The following is a 24,618-nucleotide window of genomic DNA, read 5'->3' on the forward strand; positions in this document are numbered from 1 at the left end:
CCTCTTCCAAAGCTTCCACCACAGGGCAACCACTAGCTCCGGTGCTTGGGGCACCTCCTCTCCTCCTCCTCACCCTGCCAAGATCTTGCCACAAACCCAACACATTACACAAAGCAAGATCAGCTACAGAAGGGATGACTAGACTAAAACCATACCAGCCAATCTTGACATCTTGGTTTCAAAGCAACAGAAACTAAGTTCTGCAGAGGAGGCCAGAATGGCTCAGTTTCGCCCTCAGTCACCAAGCACCAGAACAGCATTTTGCTTGAAATACCCTGGATATTTGGACTATTTCAGACCACTGAAGGAAAGAGTCTTCCTCTCTTCAGTAACACAGCCAGTCCTGCAGCACCCTACCTGTGCTAAGAAACTAAACTGCTGACTCCTAGCCCATGAATACCACCTTGCTGCTCGACCTTGTGCAGATACAAGCTCAGAAGAGCAGCTGCTAATACATTTACTTCCTCTTGGCATCTTTGCACATTCAGCTGAGCCCTGCCCTGACTCAGTGATGAGGAAAAAAAAACAACAGTACTTTGTCACCTCAAACGAAAGTAAACCAGTTTCACTGCGAATCCTTAAGCAGGCTGTGGTAAAGCTGTCAAAGCAGTCAGCAACAGCAGCGCACCTTAGCCCCATATATCGCTGCCCACCTACTCTGACAGAACTTACAGACAGCAAGCCTTCACAGTCCCTAAGCGCTGGTGCCAGCTTCAACTCCCATGCCAGAGACTCAGTTTTTCGGGTAGTCTTCTCCACATTAGGCAAGGCTGCCCGTTGCTCTGCCAAGGTACAGCAGAAGAACTCGCGTGAGATTTACACCCCTGGTCAATGCTTTTAACAAACAGTGAGGAGCAAGCATGAGAAACAGCAGAAAACACCTGAGCTGCCCTACAAGCTAGGCCATGGCTTTCTTGTTCTGTCCTGAGGAAAACATTTAACACCAGTGTATCTGTCCCCCAGCCTGGAAAGCATAAAATTGCAACGGTTGTGAAGGCACAGAGATCCACAAACGAGTTTTATTGTTGCCTCATGCCCCACTTCAAGAACCAGTCATATGTCAGGTCTGGGCAGATGCTTATTTAGTCTAGGAGCTGATAACATCTAGCACTGTTCTAATGCTTTTTCCTCTGGGATCACAAGGCAATACTTCCCTGCCCATGCCAGAGACCAGGACACCAATTGGCAGCTCAGGTACTTTCTAAACCAGACCCTGCACTTTTCCATTCCACAGCCTTAAGTGGTTTTCCTTCCACGACCAAGTTTACAAGAGTTCAACTTCACGTAAACAGTTCTTGTTGACAACGTCAAACTGAAACAATTAAAAACCCAAAGCGACAAGTAAACTCACTCAAAGAGCAAAGGGTAACTGCAATTGCTGATAACAACTCTTTTACCTTTAATCTGGGGATACTGACACAGCTGCCAGCAAGCACGGCAGATTACTCACGGGCACATTCAAAGATTCATGAAAATAGGAATTAAGACTAAAGAAGGGCGACAATAAAGAGCACACCTTAAAAGAGTCTCCTTGAAGCAGCAATTTTTTTCTACATTGAAGAGTATCTTTAAGCTTGTTTAACTAAAGAACTGAACACATATGCTCAACATGCGACAGAGGTATCGAAGAAAACATCCCACCATCATAAACGTGTCTTGGAATGATCACAGCAATCCACTAAAACTGTCACAAAGTCTACTAAAGAAATTAGAGTATTAAAGGCCAGAAGCTGGAGACAAAAAATTCAAGGCACGGATGGTAGAGATGTCACCGGCTGGAACAACAGCTTCCGTCTAGGTCAGCACTGGTTATCAGCACTAGTTCAAATGCAGTGGTATCGAGGTTGCACTAGAAAGCCCAATTGTGGTGCCAACTGCTGATGGTGTGCGGCATCTTTTTTGACGAAACTCTAGCATCAGCAGCACGGAAACTGCCAACTTCCAAGACAGACTAGGCAATAAAATGTAGGATGTGGATAAACAGATTTTACAAGAAGACATAGTGCAATGGCTCCATATCAACCAGACACAAGAAGTTGTGTTTTTATTATTATTATTACAAGTATCAACCCAAAAAGTTGCAATCAGCTCAGTGACAACAGATCTGTAAGACACCAAAAGCATTTGCAGAAGATACTTTGAGCCATTCGAAGTATTAGCATCATTTTAATACTAGTCATTGGTGTTTTCACCAGCCTCAAAGACAAACAGAGTTGTCATTATCCCCCTGGCACACAGAGGGATGAGATTAAAGCCATTAAATAAAATCCCATCCCTTAACAGAGTGAGTATGAGATACATACAGGTGAAATTAAGCCATCCAAATGATTACCCTCCTCAGCTAGACAGGTCACAAGGCCAATCTGCTCTGCTGTGAGAAGAGACTTGTTTCAGCAGCTCAAGCAAATGTGAAGCTCTTTGAGGATTATATCCCTTACTGCTTCACTGGTGCTTGTTCTCACTAATCTTTCATTTACTTGCTAACCAGACTTGGTAGCAAACTCAGCCAGCTCATAACTAGCTATAACATGCAGCGGCACAGCCACAAAACCAAAAGGGAGAGCCCATGTAATATATTTCAAAGTAATTCTTGCTCACAAGAATTTGTCAGTGGTGGTGCCAACTGAAATAGCTCCCATGCCCACTTCCAACACAACCAGATGAATATGACCAGGAACTAATCCACGTTCAGACGAGCACCTCTTCCATTGTTGTTGTTTTTAAAACCAGACCAGCAGCCTAGCCCAATCCACCATACCCCACGTTTCTGCAACAACCGCACAAGGTCAGGAACAAGTGACTAGCAGCTGCTCAGCTGCCTCTTCCCAGGCAGGCTTCTCTTTCTGAAGGCATCGATGGACTTCCTTGTGGCAAACTCAGCTCATTTATAGAAACACCCCTCCCAATTAGGGCAGCACCTTTGCCCGCGCCCATGCTCACTGTCTCAGGCAGCAGGCTATGCAGCATCTCCACACGGCCATCATCCCTTCGGCCTCCACACTGGAAGAGTCGAGCAATCAGAAAACTCCACGACACATTAACGAGTTGTATCTTAACAGTCCTGGTGCTCGCACAGCTTTATGGAATTTATTACCAAGAAGGAGCCTTGTTCACCGTCTTGCACTTAAGCACATTACAAGAACAAATTACTGGAAGTTTTAACAGATGGCAAATGGGCAGCTGAAGATAAGATCTCCCCCACTGGCTGTATTGCCTATCTGAGATAAAACTGCCTTCATTTGCCCCTGTATCCTGAAGTGCAAGTCCTTAGTAAAGTGCTACCTCCCACACAAGTGCTGTACGGCCCAGTGCTTCACCCCACTCACGGATCAGCCCCCTAATCTGCTTCCAAATACTGGAGGAAGGCTGTAACCAACATTTTGGAGCAAGCTCCCTGAAGTCCCCTTAATATTAGGCGTATTAAGCATCAACAAGCACACTGCAAAGCAATTTCTGCAGGATTGGAAGTAAAAGTTCATAAGGCAACCAGCCTTCCTGTTTTCCTTACGCACTTCAAGCCAAAACCTAGCAGCCAGCACAAACTGGAAACAGCTATTTCAACAGCTAAACACAAACGCAGGAACTGAAAGACACAGGAGCAACAGGGAACAATGCACAAGTTCCTTGAGGTAACCATCTATAGAAAATGGCATCTTTAGGCCAAGGATCGGAATGATCTGGCCACTTCAAAGCGATGGGGGTGAGGAGGAATCAGTGGAAATAAGGGGAATTACAGGACTGCAAGGTCATCTGTCAACTAGCTCAGAAAAGCACTGATGTTAACCCTGGCCTGAAATGCACATCCACAGCACTCATGCTATGGTTATAGCTTGCTGCTAAACTCTATTCTGAGTAAACACTTGCTCTTCTAAATAACTGTTGTCTTGAGATAAGAGCAGATCACTGCAACTAGATTTGCCCCATCAGTTCGGAACTTCTTGTCCTTTCCTGCCACAGCTTTCTCTTACACAAGTCTTCAGCATCCTTTCCACCACACTAATCACTAATACGCAGGGTCATACTAAACCCAGATCAGCCAAGTAATGAAGATAAGCAAAAACCTCAAAGCCAACTATAGCGATGTAAACATCCTCATAATCAGAGCTTCCTGCTTTCATTTATTCCTATGGCATCTTGAGCTAGCTTTCAATAATTCAAAAAGGGATTATTTTTTACTAATTATTTTTTGGTTGTGTGTGTGTGTGCATGTGTTGTATTTTTTTTCATACAAGACTGTTTACATTTTTATCAGTTAATGTAGGTGGTGGAAAGTGTCACATACATCATGCATGATCAAACCACATCACATATCAAATCACTCAGAGCACTCCCACCATAGGTGCTAATAGATGACTTCACGATGACCTATATAGCACCTCTCTAGCCAAATAATAATTCTTCAGAAACTACTCAGAAGTTCTTTCAAGTTAAACATGACAGGATGCCAGGCTTGTAAAACCAGGTTTCACTCCTCTGGTCTCCCATGCAGACTGCCAGTACCCGGTACAGTGCACGGGACGCTCACAGCCTACTACTTGCAGTCAGGATGAGACAAGGCCACAGACAGTGGAATAGCTCCTGAACGCATTCCTCGATCCACTGCGATTCAGACAGCACGCAAAGCTTCACTTCCTACTCAGAGGTACAGGACTGTTGGAAGGCTGGGCTCACGAAGGACCTGGGCATTTTACCAGCCAGGTTTTATCACCAAACTATTAAGCTACATTCTTTTCAACTTACTCAAGAGCTCGCTGCTGCTACAAGGTAACCTGAGCAGCAGTCCCACCCTGGCCCAACTGGTAGAGGGAAGAGTTTATCTACCTTATCTCTTCCCTCTGCAGAAACCACTGAAGTGCTGCAGGCAAGGAAGTCTTCCTACCTACAGCACCAGTTTAAAAGCACTAACTGCTTCTGACTGGGTGAGCACGGCAATCCTGACTAAACCTGGCACAAACACAAAAGGGAGCATGGCAACCCTGACTTACAGTGTTGCTTCCATGAAACATTTCAAGCAGCAACTGAAACGTGCAGGTAGACTGAAAACAGTAACACACGCTTGAAGTATTTAACATCCCAGTACTCCTCTGCTCGTTACACTGACCCCTGTGTACGTGCATCTGTGTAGAAACATCAGTAATATTCTTCTTGGTAATGTCTAGACATTCTTTAAAACTTTTGGAAGTAATCAGGCACCACCCTTGGGTTAAAGACAGATGCAATCTCACTAAGTGATTACTTACATGGCTTACAAACTCAGATAACCTCTTTTTCTGATACCGTAACTAGATGCTCAAGGCTCACCCACCCTACCAGAGATCATACCTAGATTAACTACTCATAGCACAAAAATCCACAGGATCACAAGCACTGCATTTGGGAATGATTCTTCATTCTTGCAAGTAAATGGAGCATTCAGGTCTTCAGATGACTGAGCATAAGCAAGACAAACTCCTAATGCACACATGTAGTTGTGCACAAGGAAATAAGCTAAACGCAGATAACAGGTTTTAAGCTACGAAGCAACAGTTACCTGCCTGGCTCGACAAAACAGACTGTGATGGTTAAACCAGGCCTGCACAACACATCCCACTTAGTAACATTTTTGTCTCACTGCAGATTACTGGCCACAGCAAATGGGCCTGCCATCAAGGCCATCAAAAAGCAGAAGAGCCACAAACCACAGCAGCTAAACTATGCAGCACATTACCCAACCACACATCACATCTGAGCAACTGAGTGGCAATGGCCCTCCGAAAATGCTGCTTCTGCCTTTCCACTTCCTTGGCAGTTTTTCATTTCTCATCTTCTTGTTAGATGAAACTCCAGCACAAGGAAGGGGGAAGAGAAAAGGGAACCTTGAAAAATGGCAGGAATTGAAACAACACACACAAGTTGGAAGACAGAGCGTTACAGATGACTGCTCACAACCTTAAACTCTGGAGAAGGCCATCTATTCCTTACTGGTCACCAAGTTACCTTGCACTTGCAATTGGAGTGAAGAGCCTGTGCTGTAGTTGCTTATCCCCATGTGAAGATGTAAGCCTTGTGCCAAATCCACGCGCACAGAAAAATAACAGGGCCTTTCCAAAGAAGATGGGAGGATTAAATATGTGTAGCGTAAGTGTGGAAAGAAAAAGCCAACATAGTTACAACTTATGATTTAGAGTTTGAAAAATTCAACAGTTTTACAGATGGGAACAGAGTCACAGTTCAACAGAGGTAAAATAGTGCTTTTACCACCTGTTTATTCCTTTAAATTGTAATCTTGCATCACCCACCCCAGGGAGGGTCTCTTTCAAAAGAGTATCTCCTAGTTTTGCTTGTTTTTAAGAATCCGTGTTTGGTTACATACCTCATGCACTACAGAGTGACCTCTTGCTCCTAGCTTCCCATAGCATGACTGTAGTTACACCTCTTGTTGTGGTCAGGGGAAGTACACACCTTTCTTTCTCTTGTCTCCATATTTACTTTCAAAAAATTTGGTTTTATGGTAAGCTACACATACACCTTATTTACCCACTTCGTTCTCTATATTAAGCTGCCTCCAAAGGCATACAGCAAGCCTCAGCAGCCTCTACTTACGCTTACTACAAAATGCAGAAGTTTGGAATGAAGTAATCTAGAGGACAACGCCATTTGGAAAGAAGAAGTTTTAAGTTTCATACACCACTGGGCAAGGGTCCTTATTATATTTGTTTCCAGATAGACTTATGTTTTTTTTTCAGAAGTTTCCAGAGATATGAACCGAGAAGCCACCAGGCTTCTGTAACAATTGCTATCAGCTTGCTCTGCAAAGCAAGCACGGCCTGATGAAGCCATGGGCAAGTGCCACACGCACCCCCAGTCCCTGCCTGGCATCTGTACGCATACAGAGGGCTACCTCGGGAAAGTTGTGTTATTCCCACCTCAGAATTACGTGGCAGACGTGCAGCTCCTCGCCCCACGGCAGAGCACGCCGAAGCGCAGCCGATCAGCACTGCTGCCATCCCACCGCCCCGACAGCAGCCTAGCGCCCGCTCCCCGTTTCATTCCGAGGCACGATCGCATCAGCCCAAACGAGGCTGCCGGACACACACAGCGCCCGGCCCCGCGGGGCGCCCTCCCCAGCTGCCGGTCACCCCTCGACGAGGAGGCCCCGCGGCCTCCCCGCCGCGCCCCGCTCCGCTCCGCTGCGCTGCGAGCCCCCAGCGCTCAGGGCGGGGCCGCCACCTCGCTGCCGCCTCGCCGCCACCTCCCGCTGCCCCCGCGCCCCGCCAGCGCCGCGCGCCCGCAGCCTCCCCCGGCGCAGCCCCGGCTGCAGCCCCCTGCCTGCCCGAGGCTCGCCCCGCCGCCCGCTCCGGCTCAGCCCCGGCCCCGCTCCGCAGCGCGACCCCCACCGGACCTCGCCCCGCCGGCGCCTCCTGGCCCCCCCCGGCCGCCATCTCGGGCACTCACCGGCGGCCAGCGCGGCGGCGGCCAGCAGCCAGCCCGCTGCCATTTTCCTCCTGCCACCTCCCCGCGCCCCCATTGTCCGCCCCCGGCCCGCCGGCCCGCCCCCCGCCGCCTCACCGCCCCCTCCCCGCGCCGCGATAGGCTCGCGCCGCTGCCACTCGCGCACACCTCCCGCGGCGCCGTCGGCTTCTCCCGCGGGGATTGGTCGGGGGGGCGGTCCGTCAAAGCTTGGCCGCCCTATCCGGAGAGGCGCCGCGCGGTCCCGCCCCCCGAGCCTGGTCTGGGCGGCCCCAGCCGCTGAGGGGCAGCGCGCCCTGCCGCCGGCCGGCACCTGCCCGCGGGACGGGCTCTGGTGTGGCACGGCTGAGGGGGTGACAGGGCCAGGCACCCAGGGTTCACTCCTTACCTTCACAGATAAATATATATATATATATAATATATATATATTTATATATACATATATTTATATTTATGTATATATAAAAATATGTATGTATATGCGTGTGTGTATATATAGATATAGATATAGATATATATGGTCCCCTATACAGCTCAACCTTGCCCTTTCTAGGCGTTTTTTCCAGACAGCTAATCTGAAGATTTTTTTTCATGTTATTTGTTTTTTTTTCAGACCGTGGTGACTGAAATAATGTCTCCTGCTATTTTCAGGAGACAAAGTGAGGTGCTAGAGGAAGCTCGGATTGTCCTGAGGAGCACGTATTGCATTTCTACGCTGTGACAAGACCGTTAAGGTTGTGACACGTTACTGTTAAGGTTGTGACAGAAAGAACTGGGAGCACTTCCCAGTGTAAACTGCTCAGTATAAGCCTACAAGCTCTGTACTGAAGCAAGAATTACACAATTCCTCAACACTTAATCTCCACGACAAAATAGCCCAATTACAGGTGTAAGTGCTGTAGTCCTCTTTCCCTCTGGCTATGCAACTCCACTCCCTATCCATTGATAACATTGGTATTTATCAAATTTCTCAGTAATTCAGCTTATTTAGCTGGCAACAAACTCTTTTTTTTTTTTTTTTTTTTTTTTTCTCTGTCTGCATGTGTGTCTGTGTGCTATCCTTGCAGCTGCATCCATTCCCTGCAAGGCCAGCCAGGCAGCAGTGACAGAGCAGAGCTGCCCAGACAGGCAATTGCCCGATTGGTTTCTAAACTTTCCCACATGCAGTAAAGCCAGCATTCAGTTCCACTAGAGAACATTCAGTTCCACTTGTCTTTTGTTCCTGCTTGTGACAAAAGGTAAATCTGAAAAATAAAAATAATAAAAAAATGTATCATCGGGAAGAGGTTATATCCATTTTCTCATGGTTGCTTTTTAGGTTATAGATTCAGACCCTTGTTATCCTGCTATTTTGAAGGATGCCCTAGTTTACTTGACAAACGGCAAACAGGATTATCATGGGGAAAAGAAAAAAAAAAAAAATTTCTAGGAGAAGGAGTAAATATATTCAGATTGATTTTCTATAACAAATACACATTTTGTATAACAAATTAAAAATCCACCCAACGCAGTGGTTTTGAAACAGCAGCAGAGTAACAAGATGAGGGACAGAGGGAAGGGGCTCTGTTTGTAGAAACTAGTATTGGCCGTCTCTCACAGCATTCCTTTTCTTCTGCAAGTTGAATTTAGGAATTGTGGCTGGCAGCTAGTGCTGCATTTGTTTTCTCTTATTAGATAGAAATGATAGAAATTTAGTGGTTCGTTCAAGACTCAGGAGCTGGCAGCAGCATGGTAATTACATACGGTACTTGAAAAGTTTTGTAAGTCTTTTTCTGTCGTTCAATTATGAACGTTTTGTATCACCCGCTGTGTGAGGATAAGTGTAGAGAGAGAAAAAAAAAAAAAAAAACACGGCAGAAAAAGGTGCTGCTGATTAGCTATTACAGTGCTGAACTGATGCGAAGGAGCAACCTGACCCACAGGCATGCTCAATAGCCTTGGTCCGCAGAAAGTCTGTAAGGTGAACGCGATTATTTTTCCCGTCTCTCCCTCCTAGCTTTCTCCCAGTCTCTGGTAATACAGAAAAACTTCAGCCTGGCGTCTGGTCAGAGCCTGTGACTGTACGGAGCCCAGGTCCCGGTACCTAGGGACGCGCCTCCTGGGTAGCGCAGCGCGCCCCTGAGCCCGGCGGTGACACCCGTCCCCTCACGGGCACCTCAGGGAGCCCCGGGGAGCCGGGCGCGGGAGGGCGCCTGAGGCGGCTGGTCAACGGTCGCCCAACGGCCGCGGCTTCGTGTGGAATGAGGAGAAAAGCTCTCTCATGGCGGCTCGTTGGTCTAGGGGTATGATTCTCGCTTAGGGTGCGAGAGGTCCCGGGTTCAAATCCCGGACGAGCCCGTTTTTTTTTTACTTCGCATTTCGCTTTATTTTTCACTCCCTGCGTGCCGTGCCTGGCCGTCGCTTCGTCGGACGGGCGGTGGCAGGCAGCTCGCAACCCGGCGGGGACAAAGCCATTCGCGTCCCCTCGCTGCAGCCGGGACGGGACGAGCGGTACCGCGGCGGGGGCGTCCCTCTCGCCCCCTCCCCGCCTCCTCCCCGCAGCGCTCCGCCGCCGAGCCCACGGCGGCAGCAAAAGCTGCGGGTGGCGGCAGCAAAACGGAACGGGGCCCTACAGCCCCTTCCTCCGAGGGCTCGTCCGGGATTTGAACCCGGGACCTCTCGCACCCGAAGCGAGAATCATACCCCTAGACCAACGAGCCGCTCTCCATTGCCTCTTCCCCAGCTCCCTACTTCACTCTCTCCGCCCAGCCGCCTGCCGATGGCTCCCCCTACGAGCAGCCGCTGCCGGGACGGGACGGGACGGGACGGGCTCAGCCCGGCTCAGCCCGGCTTGGCTCGGTTCTGTTCCCCCCGCACCCTCGCTGCGGAGGCGGCCACTGCGCGGCTCGTTCGCCGCGGGAGGGAGGGGGAAACGCGGAACGTCCCCGCCTGCCCGCGCCCCCCCCCCGAGCTGCTGTGGTTGCAGCCCGCCGGCCGCTGCCGAGCCGTTGGGCGGGCTGCGCCATTACCCGGCGCGGGGGGGGCGGGCCGACGGACAGGGCATCGCCCCTCGCCCCGCAGCGTGTGGCAGGGGTCGTGGCGGCAGCACAGCCGCTCCTGCCTCAGGGCCGCGCTGTGGTTTAAACGTAGCCCGGCCATAACCATAAGCACAGCACGGCGCCAGCCAGATACTGCTGTGACCGTCTCCTCGCTCTTGTGCCGCCTTCTTTTCTCCACTTTTTCGTTCATTTCCGCTCTGTTTTCCATTTCTACCCCCACACTTTATAGGACTGGCCAGGAAAGTTTGTAATTTTACTTTCTGTTTATCTTCACCAAAGGAGTTAAAGAAAATATGTCAGCATTTTGTGTTTTCAACCATCAGGGTTCCTGCCGCTGGCATTAAGTATTCCTGCCCGAGGAATTTGGCAGATGGCTCTGGGGCTGAAGAGGTGTCCCCCGGGTCTGAACAGCTGAGCCATGTTGTGGTCTCCACTTCAAAACCTTCTGATTCTGCCCCTTGTGGGCACAGGACAGCGCTCCCATTTCTGGGCCCAAGCCGACATTTCCTGGTGGTAGGGATGGGGCAGGGACATGTCTACAGGTACCTTCTGCTTTTGCAATGTCATGGTACTGGCCAAAGTGGGTGTTTGTTTGTTTGTTTTTTCTAAAATTGCTCTCATTTGGCTTGTACAGGGGTGAGGTTTGTGTGCAGCCTGTGCTAACAGCACTGCTAGAAGCACATGTGGATGCCTTCAGCTGAGAAATGGGTGTCTTTTTTTCCAGCAGCTTGTGAAGCTGTCAAGAATGAAGATGGTGAAGCAACTTCTGGCACAGAAAGTCTACTCTGTCGATCGCCAGAAGCTCGGAAATCTCACAGGAAGGATCACTGTATGTTGCCTTGGGTTTATTTATTTATTTTTGTGCTTCCCCTGAACTACAATGCTGTTGGAGAAAGGCATTTGCTTTCTTCTGCTCCTAGGTATCTGCGGAGCTGGGGCAGAGAGTGTGGCAGTCTCCCGTGTTACTGCTCCCCCAGAGGACATCCTCCATTGTGGATTAAGCATGTTGGTTATTGTTGTTCCCCAGAAGTAAAAATACCACAAATTAAATTAAAAATGTAATGTTAAACTGCTACAATGGCAGTGGGAATCCCTCCTCTCTTTTATCTGCTGTTGCCAGCTCTCCTCATCGTTCCTCAGGCTCCTACGTTCCCCAGGAGGAAACACACAGATTCTGTTTTGTTTTTATTCCACCGTTTATTTCTTCTGTTTCTCCCTCAGATTTCCACTCCCTTGCTAGGGACACATTCTCTAAACAGGCACACATGTATCGATATATACAGTAAGGCACAATCACTCACATCCAGGTGGGACACTGCTGAGAGAGGAAACAGGTTACAGCGAATGATTGCAGCCTGCCCTGGAACACAAGCTTTAACAAACAGATTAAAATAGATCCAAAGGCAACAATACTCCACAACATGGCTCAAGAGGGTGTGGGGGTCATGTTTGCCAACAAGCCTGTTCTACGCGTCAGGGGCAACACTGCTGGCTCTCGATGGGCGCTCTCACCTGGGAAGAAAAAAGGCAGAGCATAGGGGCTTCTCTTTGTGACTTTAGAGCTGGTGAACAGAAAGGGGATATCTCCTAGACCCATGTTTTTTGTAACAGTGCCATGCTTCAGAGCCTAGCCTAGGAAGGATGCGGGCTGTGTTGTGTAAAATACTTGTGCCTGCTCATAGGGACAGGGACAACACAAGCCTCCAACTCTGCTCAGCTTGACGTTTGCTAGGAGGAGCTTTGTGAACAATGAAGAAGAACTTCCTGACTCCTGTCTTTGGTCTCTTACAGCTGTGTCTGTACTGCTGAATTCTGTGTGGCTGGCCCCAAACTGTTCACAGCCCTGACAGCTGGCTGACTCCACGGTTCAGCCTTGGCCACTGGTGGCCAGCTGTCCCCAAGGCAGCCTGCTGCAGAGGGGCTACGCTTAATCACTGTGGACATGAGTCCCACAGCCCTGAGGCACAGCAGCCTTGTATTCAGTAATACAGACACAGCTTCAAGCACTAGTCAGGAAGCCAGGAGGGTAAGGACCTGTTTTCTTTCCCTGATTTCAAGTTCTCTAAGTGCAGAAGCTCTTTTATCTTAGCAAACGTTAGTACCATGACTTAACTAGTTCACTCCAAGAGTGAACACGAATCCAATACAATGCCAATCTGACGTTCTCATGAGGGACTGGCCATCTGTCCCCCACCCATTCATATACAGACAGGCCACATGATTTGAACCATCTCAGCCATCTAAGGCCTCTTCTTTGATTAAATAAAATTAACTGGCTGTTTCTAGTAAGCCAGGATGCTTTCTGTCACAAATGGCATCAAGTGGTTACACACTCAAAGTTTCAAAAGAGAATCAAAAGTTGGGACAGGGCCTCGAAGTAAAACAGACGGACAGAAAGGCAGTCTTCCTGAATCAGGACTCGAGCACAGTGCTGGGTAAGAGAACTTGCCCTACTGACCTACACAGCGCATCTTTTCTGTGCCTCAAATCTGTTGGTTGTTACTTTTCAACCGCATTAAAAACACCCCAAAGTTGAAGCACACAAAAATTGCCTACCATGACTGCGCGTTTCACAGATTAGCCAGCTCAACCCCCACTTTGAAAGCATTTTATGCTTTGCGAACAATTTCCTAAGAGTTTTCCCCGTATTTAGGATTCACATTGTCTGCCATACAGCATACATGGAGAAAACATACTTTTTCTTTTTTCCTACTGTTAAAACGTTATTTACTGAAGTTTGAAAACCCAAAATATTTCAAAAGAAGCTACTGAAAAGGCACCATACACATATGTATGTAGCTGATGAACTTCATCCAAGACCAATGCAGGGGAGAAGAAAATGACATTTTGGAGCTCAGCAGGAATAAAGAAGAGAGGGCCCAGGAGTGGCGGTGGCTGTTGGGTCTGGGACAGGACACGTCAGGTCTCTCAGTCCCCAGCAGTCACCTAGGGACATCAGCCAGCACCTCAGTTTTGAATTCTGAAGCAATTGTAAGCCAGTCTCTTGTTCTGACTGTCACAAAGGTGCAAAGCACAGAGCCAGCGAGCAGCCACTCAGCTCTGGGATCAGTCTGGACCTCAGGGGATATCCATATTCTACTTGTCTCCTGCCACCAAAGGTTTTCCAGTGGCTTCCACCTTGATTGGGTTAGACGGCTCCTGTTCACACATCATCTTCTGTGTCCTGATTGGGTATGTCCTTCTGAGAAGGAAAAAGTAAGGAAATTATGAAAAATAATCACAGTGCTTAGTAAATACAGGGCTGGGGAGTCTTGGGGGCGCTTTGGTAGGTTCCATGCTAGATTGCTTCCTTCAGTCACTCCTTGCCCAACCAAGGAGGTATTTGAAGAGGGGACAGGCAGCCACTGAGATGAACCGAGGTATTTCCTCAGGCCTCTGTGGCTATGGGATCAGTAGCTCGAGAATAAGTGCAAAACTGTATAGAACAAGCCCTGCTTTAGGCAGTGGAAATCCCCTTGTATTTCAAGTGGTGGAGGCCTGCAGAAGCTGATCATCAAACTGGTGTGTATGTAAACGCTATTTTTGCTGTCACAGCTAACAGGCTAAAAACATATATAAAGTGTATGTACATGTATGCATGTATATATCCAATGTGTGCATGCACACATATAAATACATATAGAGAGAGAGTTTCTTGAGCTAGTACATACATGGTAGAACTAGTATATCACAGAATCACAGAATGGTTTGGGTTGGAAGGGACCTTAAAGATCATCTGATTCCAACCTTGCTGCCATGGGCAGGGACACCTCCCACCAGATTGCCCATCCAACCTGGCCTTCAACACCTCCAGGGATGGGGCACACGTTTTCTGCTTTCAAACTGCTTTCAAAACAATGGTTGATCAGGGTGCCTGGTATTAGAGAGCCTCTCCATTTCACTGAAGTCAGAATCATTTGTTTCATCTTTGCCTCTTCCTCATCTCCTCTCTCTGTAACATCAGCCCGGAGGGCTGGTTGTATAAATGCCCTGCCTTAAAGCCTCTGCAGGCCTGAGATTTGATGCTCTTGAGGTGTGGGGAGCAGCAGAAATGTTGGTATGTTCTGCCATGCTTGCCTTTCCCATTAGTAAGTAAAAACCTCTGGTAGTTTAGGAGCCGTCCTCACGCTGACCAGACTTACCTAATGTGTGTCATTGTTATTCTGTGCCCTGGTCCTGCGTGGGGGATGCTGAAGGCTCACTTGCAGTCTCTAAACCCACTGCGTCCTGCTGTGGTTCAGGTGCCAGTGGTGTTTCTTCAGTGTCTGATGTTTTCCGTGTGTCTGTGCTCTCACTGGTCTCTTTCGTTTCGGTTCCTTCTTTCTCCTTGTCTCCCTTTTCCTGTTCACAGGCACTGCATTCCTCCTCTCGTCCCTGGGGACCCTCGCACACCTTCTCCTCCTTGTCTCCAGAGGGAGGCTGGTGTGAGTTCTCCTCCCCTGGGGCACCATGAGACACCTCCTTCTCCTCTGTATCCTCCACATTACTCTTGCAAGGAGTCGTTTCTTCTGCCTGTTTTTCCCCTTTTTCTTCATTTTCTGATCTGCTGGATCCTCTCCTCGATGGGGGCTTCTCATCGGTCCCCATCTGTTTCTTTAGCTCTTTGTTCCCTGTTTCAGCCTCTTCTGTCTTGCCCTTATTCCCAAACACCTCATCCCCGTCTTCTTTAGCACCGTTTTCTGGAGAGGAGATGCTGAGGCCTATATCTTCCCCGTCTCCGTAGTCAGACAGAGATCTTCGGAACCTCCTGGAGGGAGGCCGACGCTTTATTGATCCCCGCGTCCGCACCTTGAAGGCAGAAAAAACAGACATTGAGGCAGTCAAAGAGCAGTACTGGAAAGCAGGAAAGCACAACAGAGGAAAATACCAGGGGAAACTTGATTGCTGCAATGGTTGCCTCATTTTTCCTGTTCACTACTTAGTAAGTTAAGCAGCTTCCTAAAATATACCTCCTTTCCCTTTCTAAACCTGGTGCTGGAGATTGTTGTCCCAGTTTAAACAGTGACTCCTTGTCCAAGTTAGACCCTAAACTAAAGACGCTGATTTCATTTTGCAGCTGTTGCTGACATGGGATGTCTCAGAGTCTTCAATTTCTCGAAGCTTGGTGGCTGAGGAAGGAGTATGCACTCAAGATGAGGCTGAAGAATGCCGGTTACAGTTCCTCATCTAGGCGCTGTGCACCCTGTGGAACACCTGGCAAACTGTCCTGCTCTCCATGGCTGCATAAACAGCACCTCAGCCACCTCTGACACTTGCTGGCCTGTGGCACCGTCCCCTCTCAGTGCTCCCTGCCCAGCTACCTGCCACTCAATTACTGCTGAGCTGAGGCAACTGAGTGCTTCCACTTCACCCCTGCCCTACAGTCATGGGGCCAGGAAGGCTGCTGCAGCCACTGGTACACAAAATTCTGTGGACAGGTAGGCAGAGAAGAACCGCAGAACTACCCCAACCAAACCCAGTGCTTTAGATCTCCTCTGTTGCCTACAAATGCGTGCTGTTACAGCAGGACTGAGGGCTAAGGCCTCCTCTTCCTCCTCACCCCCAGGCGATATGCAAGCTTTATCCTGCCATGCTGGAGACCTAGCGTGCTCACTACCTTGTTGTAGAACTGCAGCTGAGTGCTTTCGGGGGGTTGATCAAAGCTGACCGGCGTCTCGCTCGCTTCACTCGGCTGCGGCTGAGTGCCCGGGCTGCTGGGGGTGGAGGGAGGGGTGCTGAACGGAGAGACCATGACTTTCAGACCAGGGCTTTTGGGAGATGCTCCCGGCAGCAGAGCAGCTGGGGCAAAAGCCAGGTTGGCCTGCAAAAAAAAAATCCGTCAGTGCTGTGTGTGACACCGGTGTGTAATACATGCGTTAACCACGCGGAGGAACCCTTGCTCTCGCTACGGGAGCTACCGCATCTCAGCTGTCCTGACCCACATACCTCCCGGTTATGGGCCTCTCCTGGTGACACTGTCAACAAACAAGTCCGGGCAGAGAAGTTAGGACTGGACATTTGCCCTTCCCCAACAGCTGGATCTCAGGACGAGTTCTTTTGTCATCCTGAGGTCTTTGGGGATTTTCCAGTGACCCAGCCAAGCCAGTATAGCCTGCAGTGGCTGAGCCAGGGTATGGACAAGCAGCCAGGAATCACCTTGAGATTTAAAGCATCCTGGCTTGTGCCCAAGCAGACCTCACATTTTCAAGCCTGGTCTGCAGGTCTTCTGAATGATCCGTACAGGAAGGAAAGAAGACCATGGAAGGAAACAAGTTTGTGATTAACTGTGGCAAGGCGCTCTGTGCTAGTCTGTCATTAAGCTCTCTAGACAAATGTCCTTGGGTGCATTAACAGGGACACTGCTATGTATAGGCTTACGTTGTGTCAGGGTGCCCAGGAGGCATTATGCTCAGAAGTCACACACGCTGCCAGGAGAGGCAGCTGGCAGTGGTGGGGCACCACATCTATGAGCTATCAAGTGCTGAGCTATCCTCAGTGGCATGAATCAGGCGCTACTAAGAGTCACACAAAGGGCAAGAAGCACGGGGTGTGCTTGTGCATAACATGGGGAATCGAGACAAGGAAAGCACAGAGCTTCGAGGCACAGGTAGGGGAAAGCCAGAGCCCCAGGGCTGCTCCCCCACTCCCAGGATTTTAGCTGCCTGTGTGCCAGGTCAGTTCCCCAAGATGTTGAAGTGACCAGTTTAAACTGCTGTGGAGAAAGAGCTGGAGGAAGCTTCCCTCACCTTCACTTGTGAGCTGCATTTAAACTGAGGCTGCCGCCCTTGCTCCCTGAGCTGCATTGCTGCCATGCCCACACCTGGCCACGTGCACCACACGTGATCCAAGTGAGCCTGTACTGACCTGCCAGTGGCTGTGCCTAAGGATGGCTGGACTGTTTCTGACAGTCACTACCATTTCCAGACCTGCTCTGCCAACTTGTTTGCGCATTGTGGGACTGGGCCCTAGTCAGTGAGGCTGCTGCCCTACCTACCTAACTGTCACCCTTGGCTCCTGGATCACCTTCCTTTGTGGCTGCCCAGCAAGGGTAGTAGCCAAGGTAAATGCCAAGCAGTCTGGATTTGCTGGAGTAGCCACGTGGACTCTCACAGGACTTACCTGCAGCTTTTCAATCATGGGGGAGCTTTTCACCTTGACCTTGGGAATGGGGCAAGCATTTGGAGATGGCTTCTGCAAAACAAAATGAAACATGAAAATGGTCACAGCAGGTGGGGAGTAGTAGAAGAAGGTGGAAAAAAGTAGGTGGAAAAAAAAGGAAACACAACTAAGGCACAAAACTTAAGAAGAGATGAGTGGCAAGCATTTGTAGGGGAGCAAATGAAGCCTCATATAGGCTCTTCACACAAAAGTTTGCCCTCATCTTTCCTAACCATTCTCCCCTTTTATTTTCTAGACACACTAGGGCTCTACATATAGGTATCCTGCTTTTCAGAAAAAAGGGAGTTTTCTGGCTGAAGTATCTGAGTTAGGTGGTATGCTATGGCTCGGCTGCTGTGGTGCTTTCAGTTTTATTTAAGGACTAGACAGATTAAAATTCTGCCTCTCTGGTAAATGTTACAAACTTTTTGTGGTGGTAAAGACTTTCTGCTTCCATTTCACTGACAGAGTTAAAGGGCATCCAATTACTCTGGACAGGAAAAATCTAAGTGGCCAGAAAGGCAGAGCTATGAAAGACTGAATACGGCATGAGAAATGGAGAGTATTGCTTTGAGAGGTATATTGTTCTTTTCAGATCCAAAGGAAAATGAAGGAGTCTAAAACTTCAAAGCCTGTGCTCCTTTGACATGGAGACAAGAGCCTGCAGCTATCAGAAAATAAGGACCAAGAATCATTCCCTTGTTAAGGGCAGTTGATGGTGTGAAATTTGGTGGCTAAACCTCATACCTTGAAACACAGAATGACTGAAATGACTGTAAAGGGTCTGAGCATAAACCCCGGGGATTAGCAGCCAGCTTCTTGGGACCCACTCATTCAAGATTGCAGTATGCATGACACCTCAAGACAATATTCTGCAGGCATTGCTGAAAAAAATCCTATTCACTTTAGATGAATGACTCCTTTTTTATGGGGACCAGAACTATAACACCACTACATTCCAACCTCTAGTGTTCATCTGATGGCAGAAACCAGACTAGAAGCCCCCTGTGCTAAGTGCTGTTCAAAGCTAATAAACGCTAGCAGTTCCTGCTGTAAAATGCATGAAAGGTGGCAACTGGGTGGATCCATCAGTGCTGTAAGGATAAAAACAGAAACAGTAGAAATGTGATGTATATCTCTGCTACAGGAGTGAGAAGCAGCATGCAGCTGGCTGAGTCAGAACTTGTGGGAAGGCTTGATGCTGAACAACTGACATCTTCTGCTGCACAGCCCGATGTCTGTGCTACCTGCGAGCTCATCTCCCAGTAGAGAGCAGGCTGCAGAGAAGAGAGACTTTGTCCCCCTGCTGAATTGATACTTACTTGCTCGTTGTTGAGGCTTGTCTCGGTTTTGTTGGAGTACAGTGGAAGGGAGCATGGTGGTTTCCTCCGAGTTGGCTTATGTGGTGGTACCTAAGAGAAGAAAGCAACTGACTTAGCGGCAGGAAAATTAGTTTTTGTTTGTTTGTTTGTTTGTTTGTTTGTTTGTTTTTAAAGTAAGTGAAATTCAAGCACTGAAGTGCATGCTCTGTAAGTGACCTGTTTGGATGGCAGGGCCCAGCTTACCTCAAGGAAACATCTAAAGGCACCACGTGACATTAACATGGGCATGTGTCCAGCATGATAGCTGTGCTCACAGCATCTTAAGCCCAATCCTAGTGTTAGAAAAGTATTCTGTATCTCTTTCCACAGCATGAACCACAAGACTGCGGGCTTTGTGCACAGGATACTCTTCTGAACTGTAGAGGGTGGGGAAGTCTTCCCAGAAACTTCACCTTCAAAGCACCCTGCTGGAAACCCCCTCACGCTGGAACAGCTTGGCATTGTTCTCTTTCCTGTCTTATTACCGAGACTTGTTTTTAATGCATCTCAGCTTCCTACCTGGTCCATGACCATTCTGTTCCTAGTCTGACGTATTATAGGTGCAAAAAGGGGAATTCTGACTTTTCCAGCATGCCCTACAGCCATGTTTATTCTCTCTAATGAAGACAAGCAGCTCACAGAGACAAGGTGTCAGCTGTAATATTTCACTAAAGAAACAGATTCTCCAGGGCAGAAGGAACAAAGCAACTAAACTGCAGGGACACTGGTTCCTTCTGAATGTCCTTGGGCTCCCAGAAGTACAGAGATCCCACTAGGAGGGGGCACGTAGCACAGCACCTGTACAGTTGCTTCTTCATAACTATTACCTTGGTCTTGAAGACAAGGTGTCTCTGTTTTATTATGCCATGTTTGTAGACTCCTGCCAAGCTGCTAACACACTTTTTATCTGTTATCATACATTTTTGGATAATATTGTGGATATCAGGGAACATGATATGTGGATAATTTTGTTACCTTCTAACAGGCAGGCGCATGAAAAAACGAATTATGGCATCTGCCCTTTAGAGTTGACTGTTTTGGGGGACCTGCAGAGTTGATTTCACTGAACATCTGGTGGTGCTACACCCAGCTACGGCAATGTTCCATCTCTAAGTAGCCAAAAGCAGCCCTGCCCTTCCCCTTACATCACATGAGGAAGCAGTTATATCGTGTTTTATTGAAACCCTGCCATTTTGCAACCATGCAATGTTGCGTTGTGCCACAGCAATGTGTCAGAGGTTCCCCTTTGCTGACACGGGTCAAGCAAGGGTTAAGGACCATCCAGGCAGCCATTAATCTGAGGCCAGTCTGAGAAAGCATGTGGGGAAGTGACAGATGGCTTGGAGAGAAAAGACAGGAAACTTTGTCCTCCTCAGTCCCTGGAGAAAATGAGTTTTTCCCCCACTGTGAGGCCCCTCCACCCTGCCTGGGCTTGGGAACAGCAGAGGTCTGTAGATAACACAAGAGAGGTCTGGGAAACTTGCTGCTTTCTAAAGAGTGAGGGACTTGGTGCAACTAAATCCCATACCTTAAAAAGAGGAAATGACTGTAATGGGATGGAGGGAGCAGTGCACTGGTGACTGGAGGGAAGAAGAAAATAGTGCTTGGGAAGAGATTGGCTACTCCCTATGGCTCAGCTACGCGAATGTTGACCTCTGATAAGCTGTGGCATGCCAGCACTGCAGGACAGAGGTCACCACTGCATCTAGCCAAGGCCAGGATGGGTCACAGGGAGGATCCCCTTAGGCCCAGCCTGGGACAATACTGAAATCAGCTGAGCAACAAAAGGAAACAGCTTGGTCTTAAAGCTGCAGCCATTGGCTGCAGAGGGCTGTCAGTAAGCATTTATGCTTCTAAAGAAGTGTGTAGTGATACAGGGGACTCTCCTAAAATGTCAGCATCCATTCATAAACACTTTGACTTTCCTGTCTTTCCTAAGAGGTATTCAAGTGTTTCGCTTATCTGGTGAAAGACAGCTTGGGAGTTGGATGCTTGGCATAGTGGGCTTTCAGTAAAATGAAGCTTTGGCATAACAGAGATAGGCAGAGAATCTGAAATGTTGTCGTGCAAAGAGGCAGCCAGAGCAAGGAAGGAGACAGCTTTCTATCTCAGAACCGTACAGAGGGAGATACCTGAAGGAAATCTTTCTTCTTCTCCTTTTGTGAACGAAGGGCTGGTGACCTGCCACTGGCTTCTATACTGTGTGTTTGCCTTATTTTGCCATGGTTCAAAATTAGCTATTTTATTTCTTCATTGCTGCCTCCTGCCCACAAAAGCCAGCCCAGATAGCACATGCCTTGCTGTCTGCTACTGTTAGGGATATGTGCGTATCCTACCTGGCTTTGCAGCATCTCTGTTACAGCGTGGATGTATGGCTTTACCAAAATATTCATGCACAAGTCAGCAACGCATGGAGATACTGCCCCAGCTTGCATTGCACTACAAGACAAAGCTTTTGGAGGGGTTCAAAATCAATTTGGATTTATGCTTAGGTCACTGAGGCTCTCACTTCTATAGGCAGAGGCAAGTGCCTCATTTCCCACTGCATTACCTGCTGGTGGCTGCAGAGCTCCTTACCTCTTTTCCAGTGATATTGGCTGCTTGCTCTTTGAATTTCCCTGCTAGCTGAGCCACTGAGGGTGATGCTGATGTGTCCACCTCTGAATTGGTCTCTGTTGGCCTGTTCTGACAGATCAAGAACAATATGTTATGAGCAAAGGCTGGGAAAAGCAAGCAGGATTGAGAGGAGCCTGCATATGTGTTACAAAGTTCAAGTGTAAGCAAGGACTTAAAGCAGAGTTTCTCACATCTGGCATCAATCACCCAGTCTGAGAGCAAAAGGTTTGGGAATCCAGGACACAGCAGCATGTATAAATATCCAAGGTGGTCAGTAGAATCACAGAAAACTAGTAATTCATGCAGCACCCTTCATCTCAGGCTGAAAGTCCCACACAGTATTTTTCACTGGAAGTAGACTAAGTATTCTGGGCCAAGTGCCTGTTCTCTGTCTTTGCCTAGCAGTGAACAGATGGAATTGGGCAATAAATGGCATCCCCACGCACCTTCTCAGCCCTCCCACCTCTTTTTGCTGCCCCAGTGACAAGTGCCTTTCCTTTTGCAGTGGTTCTGCTGGGAGAGGCCATTCCCTGTCCTCGCAGCAAGTCAGCATCTGCCTGGGGATGTCCCTGTGCTGCTCTGCTTTTTATGGCAGCGAAATACTCAGGCGGGTGGGCGGGAGGAAGGAAATACCAGGGCTGAGAGAAGCTTCCCCTCTCCTGGGCCAAGAACAGGCTGAGAAGTGGGAGGGTTGCTGGAGACTGGATGGTGCAGCTCTTCCCACAGCACACAGCCCTGCTCATCCCACATTTACCATGTTTTCTTTGCTATGTCTGTATCAGGCAAGAGGAGTCCAAAGCCTAGAAATCAAGGCTGATGAAAGGAAATCTTTGTTCTTTATCTTGAGTATCTGGTGCAGTGAAAACTAAACCAGAGGAACTGTGAATATCTAACCAACAATCCCTGTTTTGTTGGAGACTGAGACCTCAGAACAACAAAGCAGGCTACGAACCATCAGGAAGGAGCCTCACGCCTCCCCTCCCTGTGCCACCACCATTAACGCACAACTGGCACCACACTTCTCGTGTGACTTGGTGTTCACTGACTCCCCCAAGTCAATGTTTGCTATTCCCTATTTCCAGGACCCTGACTACATCTCCCCCCTTAAAAACTTCTTGTACACTTCTGACCAGCTTTCCTGCATCCTTCCACAAAGCCATATCGAGCTGCCTCTCCCAGTAACTTCTGGCACCTCTCTTCTGGTTCCCCCCAGTTCTTCTCAGACTTCATTACAGCAATTAGAGGCAGGGGAAGTGGCAGATATGGCGAAGGGAAGAAACAGTGAAGCAGATCAGCAGGGCAACTTGCAGCACACGAAAAATGACGGCTGAGCAGTTTCCAGCTGCAGGCGAGCTCCACACTGGGCAGGAAGGGCTGGCTGGAAGTAGGAGGGAAAGAAGGATGAAGCTGGGGAAGGGAGGATGAGTCTGGGGGCTTGACTCAGCATGCCACAGCCCAGGATACTTGGGGACAGCAGAGCTGATGCCTGAAGCAGGGATTTGGTTAAGGCTGAGGAGCTGCAGGTGCCCAGTGTCTGTGTGGAGGGGTTGCCTCCCCGGCAGACCCTTTCGCTCTGCTATCTGTGCTTCCTCCACAGCCCTCTGCCTTTACCCAGAAAAGGCAGGGCGTTTCCTCTTGGCCTCCCTGACCTCTTGTCTTGGGGTTGCTGTGTGGTCGTTCTCCTTCTGTTTTTGGAGCTCCAGTCCGCAAACGCGGCTCCCGTTCTCTGGATTGGATCAAAGCCGTAAAGCTGGAGTCATTCCACGCATTTCTTCTGCTGGTAGCAGGCACTGCAGCGTGGCTCTCGAGAGCATGGAGCCTGCGTCCGGCGCACAGGAAGCAGCGAGCATGCCTTTCTAAGATTAGAACGAGTGGCCCACGGGCTGTGTGCTCCCCGAACTGCCAGCTGCAGGCTCTCCGATTACGCCATGCCTTTAGCCACAGGAAAAGTCCTTTCTCAGATCCTCGCTGGCAATTGCACAGCCATCCTTCATCCAGCTTTTTCTACTCTTTTTTTTTTTTTTTTTCTCCATTCCTGGTGATTTTCCCCCTTTTGGTGACATAACCCACTGACTTTCTGAACGATGAAGAGGAACAGCTCTGCTCTTGTTTGGCAAAATAACTCAGGCCTGAAATTCACACCTTTACCAGCCAGCTGCAGGCTCTTTTAGCTTTCAGAAATGTGGTCAGCCCGCGTGGGCTAAAAACAGTGAGCTAGGGTATGAGACTTACTCCGTCAGTAATTTGGTGACTGCTACTCTGAGGTCGTTCACTCTCCAGTAAAAACAAGAGGCTAAGCACTGCACGTTCTGAAAGATGTCAGACAGAGCAGCAAAACAGGAATTCACTTGTACCATCAATGTAAGCATGACACTGCCTGCAAAAGAGGAAGTGCAACCAACAAGTTCTCTGTAAGGGGTTTCGCTTTCCTCTTCCAAATAAGTATATAAATTTGAGTAAATTTAAAAAGTTGTGGGTTTTTTTTGTTCAGTCTAACATTTCTTCATCTGCTTTTAAAACTGAACCTGTTACAGTTCACCTGAATTGCACGGGCAGTTTAATATGCCAGAAGATGCTGGGGCTAGAGAAGGTGCAAGGGAGAAAAGAGGTGTAGAGACTGCAGAGATTCCCTGTGCATAATGTTTGGGTGCTCACAAGGAGCTGGATTTCCCTGGATTTCAGCTACAGGTAGGGAGTATCACTACAGACTATGAGTTTCTTATGAAATCAGAACTGCAAAGAGTCCTGGGGAAAACTGGAAAGCTAGAAGAGGCTGAAGAGAAGAGGATGAATTTGAATGTCCTGCTGGGCGTGGTGCAAAACTGGCTCCCACAAGCCCTCAGCCAGCAGTATTGGTCACGACCCAGCACCCTGCAGTTGAAAACTGTCATAACCCCATGTCACAGGACTGGTACCCCAGCAGTTTTATCAAGGGCTGTAATATGCTACTGGCATTGCTAGTCACAAAGGGTGCCGGGGGGGTCGGAAGCAGACATCGTGAGAGATCAGGTTTGGAT

The 24,618-nt window shown here is 48.7% G+C and overlaps 2 protein-coding genes and 2 non-coding genes across 8 annotated transcripts in view; 1 reads left to right on the top strand and 3 right to left on the bottom strand.

Moving 5' to 3' along the window:
* The window catches only part of MPZL1 (myelin protein zero like 1), a 36,022-nt gene extending 28,516 nt beyond the window's left edge, over positions 1–7,506 (bottom strand). For 4 of the 5 annotated variants that reach the window (XM_032183016.1, XM_032183051.1, XM_032183043.1 and 1 more), the window contains exon 1: positions 7,435–7,506. In XM_032183016.1, the coding sequence (XP_032038907.1) occupies positions 7,435–7,477 (43 nt within the window). In that variant the 5' untranslated portion in view covers positions 7,478–7,506. Of the gene's footprint in view, positions 1–6,905; positions 6,993–7,434 lie in introns of those variants that run through there. The other variant, XM_032183026.1, reaches the window with a different exon arrangement.
* A 2,208-nt stretch (positions 7,507–9,714) lies between these two features.
* TRNAP-AGG lies at positions 9,715–9,786 on the top strand. Its single transcript has one exon. It is a non-coding gene; the product is annotated as a tRNA-Pro (tRNA).
* A 290-nt stretch (positions 9,787–10,076) lies between these two features.
* TRNAP-CGG lies at positions 10,077–10,148 on the bottom strand. The gene has a single exon. It is a non-coding gene; the product is annotated as a tRNA-Pro (tRNA).
* Positions 10,149–11,683: 1,535 nt separating this feature from the next.
* RCSD1 (RCSD domain containing 1) overlaps positions 11,684–24,618 on the bottom strand; it is a 33,176-nt gene continuing 20,241 nt past the window's right edge. The window contains exons 2-7 of the mRNA XM_032208293.1: positions 21,563–21,670; positions 18,947–19,036; positions 17,586–17,657; positions 16,084–16,287; positions 14,630–15,275; positions 11,684–13,689 (exon numbers count right to left, since the gene is read on the bottom strand). Of these exons, the coding sequence (XP_032064184.1) occupies positions 14,646–15,275; positions 16,084–16,287; positions 17,586–17,657; positions 18,947–19,036; positions 21,563–21,670 (1,104 nt within the window). The 3' untranslated portion in view covers positions 11,684–13,689; positions 14,630–14,645. The remainder of the gene's footprint in view (positions 13,690–14,629; positions 15,276–16,083; positions 16,288–17,585; positions 17,658–18,946; positions 19,037–21,562; positions 21,671–24,618) is intronic.

Source organism: Aythya fuligula, chromosome 1 (assembly GCF_009819795.1).
Source record: "Aythya fuligula isolate bAytFul2 chromosome 1, bAytFul2.pri, whole genome shotgun sequence".
In the NCBI taxonomy this organism is placed as follows: domain Eukaryota; kingdom Metazoa; phylum Chordata; class Aves; order Anseriformes; family Anatidae; genus Aythya; species Aythya fuligula.